The sequence below is a fragment of the Lactuca virosa genome, chromosome 4 (genome assembly GCF_052849685.1).
Source record: "Lactuca virosa cultivar CGN04683 chromosome 4, Lactuca_virosa_CGN04683_v6, whole genome shotgun sequence".
NCBI classification, from domain to species: Eukaryota; Viridiplantae; Streptophyta; class Magnoliopsida; order Asterales; family Asteraceae; genus Lactuca; species Lactuca virosa.
This window is the reverse complement of record NC_136429.1, coordinates 476253473-476259696: the sequence shown is the minus strand read 5'-3', so window position 1 is coordinate 476259696 and position 6224 is coordinate 476253473. Positions and strand designations below refer to the sequence as shown.

Sequence of the window (6224 nt, the reverse complement as noted above, 5' to 3'; positions counted from 1 at the left end):
TCACTATTAGCCTTCATCAACCTAAAACCTCATAAAACCCTAACCCTAATTCTTCTGGTGGTTTTGGCTCATCTTTGGTGGTTTTGGTGCTCTTTGAAGGAAGTAGAAAGAGAATTGGTGCAATGGTCAAGCAAGCAACATCTTCTTATCTTTGATATCACCTTTTGGACCATTTGTAAGGATTCATGCTTCTACTTTTTTGGTTTATTCTCTTAGATCTAAGTTATTTTGGTCCCTTTTGGTTCATGGTTTCGATTTGAGTAAATAATGTTGGCAACTTTATGGGCCTCCTGAGTCCCTAGAGTATCATATCTTATGGATCTAAAGATTGGTTGTGAATTGTGAACCTCGCTTGACTTTTCTGTCGTTTTCCTGGCTTTTGGCCTACGTAGGGTAGAGGATATGCATGTCCATAAAGTTGTCATTTTATGAACCTATGGAGCCCCTTAAAGCTTTCTGGAAAGTGGGAGTTGAAGACTTAATGGATTAAGGACTCAACCCATTAAGTTGTTGTCTCATAATGTGGTCACGATGTGACATTGAGGATGTCACGACGTGACTAAGGAGGATTATGTAATTATCTTGTCTTGATGAGTTCACGACGTGACTGAGGGTTCACGTCATGATGCTTATTGAGTGAGTTGTCCGTGATCGAGTTGGATGAGTTGGTGGGAGACGAGTTGGAATTGAGCTGAGTGCGTTTTCACGACGTGACCAAGGGTTGGTCACGACATGAGGGTCAACTATTGGTATTATTGGTTGTTGACTTTGACTTTGACCGTTGACTTGTTGACATGGGTTGACTTTTGTTCAAGATTTTTAGATTTAATGTGTAGACTAAGGTTGAACCTTGTATGTTTTGATAGAATTGTTGTAGCATCTGTTGCGGGGTATTGAGTTGTGGTTTAGCTGATTTCGTGAGTCAGGTGAGTCTTCTCACTATACTGTGTAGGATGCTAGCTGTCTTTGTGACTCTCGAATATGTGTGTTGGGCTGGGCCCATTGGTATGCATGTTAGATTGGGCCCATTTGTATGTTGAGTTGTGCCCATTGATATGTGGGGTTGGGCCCATTGGTATGATGGGCTGGGCCGTTATGTGGGATGGGCCCAATATGCGGGCTGGCCATGATGTTTAGTTTGATTTTCTTTTTAATTTTAATTTTAATTTTATTTAGTTTTTAATTAAGTCCTTGCAATTTTAATCTATATATATATATATATATATATATATATATATATATATATATATATATATATATATATATATATATATATATATATATATATATATATATATATATAAAAGATGTTAATAGTAAATTTGGATGGTTTTTGTCAACTTTGACCCTCATTCTTTAGCCATTTTAACATTTTTGGTGCTTGCAATCAAAATTTTTATATTTTTTAGAAAACTTTTAATATTTAAAGTTTGACAACAAAACATTAAGGGTTTGACAAGTTGGGTCTCTTTTCTAAAAACTTGTTAATTCCTACCCGTTTAATTCTTTAGACATTTTGACACTTTTGGTCATTGCAGTCAAAACTTTTAAATTTTTTCATAAAAAATACAAAAAAAAAAAAACGATCCGGGGCAAAGCCCGGGTTTTTACCCTTATACTTTCTACGTCTGTCATTTTCTTCTTTTGCTATAATTTTCTATATTGGTCATCATATTAAATTTTTTTGGTTTTTCGTACCCTCACCAAAGTCAACTAAAAAAGTCAACAACAACGTTTATTAATCTATAAATAAAAACGATATTCAAATTAGGTGCACACGGCCCATGCGGAGTTTGTTCACAAAATTTTAACGGTTTGACAACTTTGGTCCCTTTTCTAAAAACTTGCTAATTCTACCCCTTTAATTTTTTAGACATTTTGACACTTTTCGTCATTGAAGTCAAAAATTTTACACTTTTTCATAAAAAAAAAAAAAACGGTACGGGGCAAAAACCCGAGTTTTTCACACTTGCACTTTCTACGTCTGTCATTTGCTTCTTTTGCTATAATTTTTCTATATTGGTCATCATATTTAATTTTTGTGGTTTTTCCTATGTTCACTGAAGTCAACTAAAACTGTCAACAACAACGTCTATTAATCTATAAACAAAAACGACATTAAAATCAGACACAAACATTCTATGCAGAGCATGGGCAACATATCTAGCATAAATTAATACTTTATAATTATTTGAGATAGAGTAAATGAAAACCAAAACAATGAAGCAAAAATAAGCCACTAGACTTTGTCTTTATTGGTTTCGAAGCCTACATATTTATTTAAAATATAGTGTTTGAAGTCGAAACTAACATCTAGTGGTTGACCGACGTTGCTTGTCAACAATGGAAGCTTCAAACTTAAAAAATTCAATGCCACCCATTACTTTTGTTAATATATGATCACATATTTTGATATTTAATACAATCAACATAGCAAATGTTTATATTTGATTTTTTTTTCTTTTATCAATCATAAAATATTAAAGATGTTAAACGTTAGAAATAGTAAATTTGGATGGTTTTTGTCAACTTTGGTACTCATTCTTTTGCCATTTTGACACTTTTGGTCCTTGCAATCAAAATTTTTACACTTTTTAGGAACCTTTTAATATTTAAAGTTTGGCCAAAAAACTTTAACGGTTTGACAACTTTGATCCCTTTTCTAAAAACTTGCTAATTCCTACCCCTTTAATTCTTTAGCCATTTTGACACTTTTGGTCATTGCAGTCAAAACTTTTACATTTTTTTATAAAAAAAAAACGGTCCGAGGCAAAGACCGGGTTTTTCACCCTTATACTTTCTATGTCTGTCATTTTCTTCTTTTGCTATAATTTTCTAAATTGGTCATCATATTAAATATTTTTGGTTTTTCCTAACCTCATCAAAGTCAATTAAAACAATCAACAATAACGTCTATTAATCTATAAACAAAAACGACATTCAAATCAGGTGCACACGGCCCATGCGGAGTTTGGCCACAAAATTTTAACGGTTTGACAACTTTGGTCCCTTTTCTAAAAACTTGCTAATTCCTACCCCTTTAATTCTTTAGCCATTTTGACACTTTTCGTCCTTGAAGTCAAAATTTTTATATTTTTTCATAAAAAACACAAAAAAAAAAGGTACGGGGCAAAACCCGGGTTTTTCACCCTTGCACTTTCTACGCCTTTCATTTGCTTCTTTTTCTATAATTTTTCTATATTGGTCATCATATTTAATTTTTGTGGTTTTTCCTATCTTCACCAAAGTCAACTAAAACAGTCAACAACAACGCCTATTAATCTATAAACAAAAACGACATTCAAATCAGATGCACACGTCCAATACGGAGCATGGGCAACATATCTAGTATTCCATTAAATTCATTAAACTTTAACAATTATATATTATAATCACAGTAAATTGCTATACCAGCACATAGAATTTATAAATAAGCGATATAGAAAAAAAAATATCGGAAATTCATTAACAGAAGTGAAATATAGCGATTATGTTACAAAATAAGCAATATGTTGTTATGCTTTCCCCTACATTTTTATATCCAATATGTTATTGTTAGATTTGGTTCAAATGAAACTAATTATTGTGTAAAATGTGATTATTCTTTCTGAGCTGTTGGAATGGAAAGATTAACGATTTCGGTTTTAATTAAAACCTATCTACAATTTTGATTATTTATTTATTTATTCTTTTATGGAAACTAATTTTACGTTAAAATGATTTTTGGAGCGTTAGATGGAGAACATCAAATGCAATGATATAAAAGAATCCTAAAATAAAGTGTTTTATTTTTGATAAACTTGATTTACATTTTAATCAAAACCGTTAGGGATCGATCAATAGCCTCTTCTAGTTGTTAATTGATTTGTTTCTTGTGCCAGAGACCATAAACGAAGCTCGTCAACTCAATGTCGTCGCCCATCAATGCCTCTAACACCACTACGGCGAAGCTATAGATGTCGGCATCCACATGAGTATTAGATCCCGTCAGTGGTGGTAGGTACGCCATTGTAGTAGTATCCAAGGCTTCATCAACCCAATACCACCACCTTCGATAGTGAATCTCAACTACAGGTAGATCAAACTCACCTAATTTTATGTTGAAATCGGCATTGATGAGTATATTGCAAGTTCTATCATATCCATGCCAGATCTCTCTTTCATGAAGATAAACAAGTGCTGAAGAAACACCCAAAAGAATGTGCATTCGTTGTTGGAATGTTAACGTCCTACCGACGATTAATCTGTCAAAGGATATATTGGGGATGTTCTCGTAAGCGAGAATTTCTTCATGTGTTTCGCCACAACATTCTTTTAGCCGCACCAAGTTCTTGTGCCTTAAACGACCCGCCATTGCTGCCAGCTGAAAAATGAACTTCTTGTTGCAGGCCTTGACCGGAACTCCGGTAGACGTCTTCATGACCATGTTCCCACAAGACCGAAGACTCGTTTCATAAATACATGTTAGTACAAAAGATGTTTGATGTCGGTATATTACTTTGAATATTATTTTTCTAGGGTTAATGTTTCATTTAGTCTTGATTTATGTTTTTTCACTTTCAAATGCCAAGGTGCCTAACTGGTGAATAGATCCTACCCTTTTCCACCCTGATTGGAATCATGTTTATGTTTTAGGTTCTAAAAGAGCATACCGTTTTCTTTAAATAGTTGAAAGCTTCAATCTTTGATATTTTATGTTGACTATATTTTGACAGCCTATTGTAGTGTGCCTTCGTTTATATGTTTGGATTCCTTCAACAAAGTGCTACCATTTTGTTCTGGGTTTGCAGTAGGGTGTATGATCTAGATGGTTGCTGCTAAGGTTCTTCCAAATGCATTTAAGGTAATCTAATTTATGAGTGATCTTGAATTTCTTAAAGTTTTGATATATATTTTAATATTGTAACACATAGTTTTCAGCTATAAGTCTTATGCTTTGCAACATTGTGGTTTTGGGATTTTCCCGTCACCACGACATGGTAGGGCCTGGGCCATGACATGGTGGTTAGCTCCTTGCCACGATGCGGTGGTGGCAAGGGCTCAAAACCCTAGATCACGGGCCTTGGGCCCTATCTAAAGGATGTGATGGCTAGGGTTTCGTCCACCCTTAGATGGCATGAAGGATTCCCAAAAATCATCCTAATAACAATAGTAAAGAAAATAGCTGGACATAAGAACATAAATGGAAAACTTCAAAAAACAGAGAAAAACCACGGGCCTCCAAAGATAAGATCTACTATAACAAATTATTAGAAACAAAGACTAATCTCTCAAGCCTTCCCTAAATTATACTCACATTTTGCAAAGTATTAACGAACACTTTCTACACGAAAAAACAAAATAAGAAAGAAAGAACCAAACACTTTTAAGTGTATTTTGGTTGGGGTGCTTTGAAACCAAAACCTTGGACTTATTTTATAAGCATGGATCCCTCCTAGGCTTTCATCCTTGTAGCAATGTGGGATAGAAACATTATTCGTTCTTTAGCCAAAGACTTCAACAATCTCTACCTTGTATAATGAATGAAAACTATAACCACATAAAAGGAACATTGTCTTCAACCGACCATCATAACTCTAAAGTCATAGAATTATCATACTCCACCATAAAAGATTATCACCAATTAGAACAAAAAAACCTAAGAATTTCACCTCGACACATGTTGAAAAAATTACTGAAAAGTTTATGGTACAAATTCCTCGTTTGGCATACCACGAAGTTCATTAGCCATCAATGTCAACTTTCACCACACATCTTGCATTTACGTCAATCCAATGCGCATGTGTAAATCGTGAACCCGCTAACAAAACTACATCCCTTTTTATGGTAGCACGAAGATAACATACGGATGACATGACTTCAAAAAAAATCATCACCGTCTGTAACAACGGAGACATCGCTAGTTGTATCGGAGCCTTTTGCCGAATCCGCTCCACCTGGACAATTACTATTGGCATGTCCTGGTGGTACTGACTACTTGTACGTTGCGGTTATCTTGGATCCACAAATGAAGATGAAATTTCTTAGACATGCCTTGATACGTTGATCAAGTACAAGATGCCAAAAAGTAATCACTTTTGCGGCTCATATATTACTTCAAAGGCTAAGTCTTTATTAATGGACATTGAAAAAAGGTTTGAGAACTTTTTTAATGCGTACAATACCGAGTCTAACATACCATCTCAAACCCGTGGTAGTTGATTTGTCCTAAATTATAAATATTT

The 6224-nt window shown here is 34.3% G+C and overlaps 1 protein-coding gene across 1 annotated transcript; it reads right to left on the bottom strand.

Moving 5' to 3' along the window:
• Positions 1-3856: 3856 nt before the first annotated feature.
• LOC145106868 (L-type lectin-domain containing receptor kinase S.6-like) lies at positions 3857-4426 on the bottom strand. The gene has a single exon (XM_079043793.1). It carries the CDS (start codon positions 4424-4426, stop codon positions 3857-3859), a length of 570 nt encoding a protein of 189 aa, XP_078899919.1.
• Positions 4427-6224: the final 1798 nt, after the last annotated feature.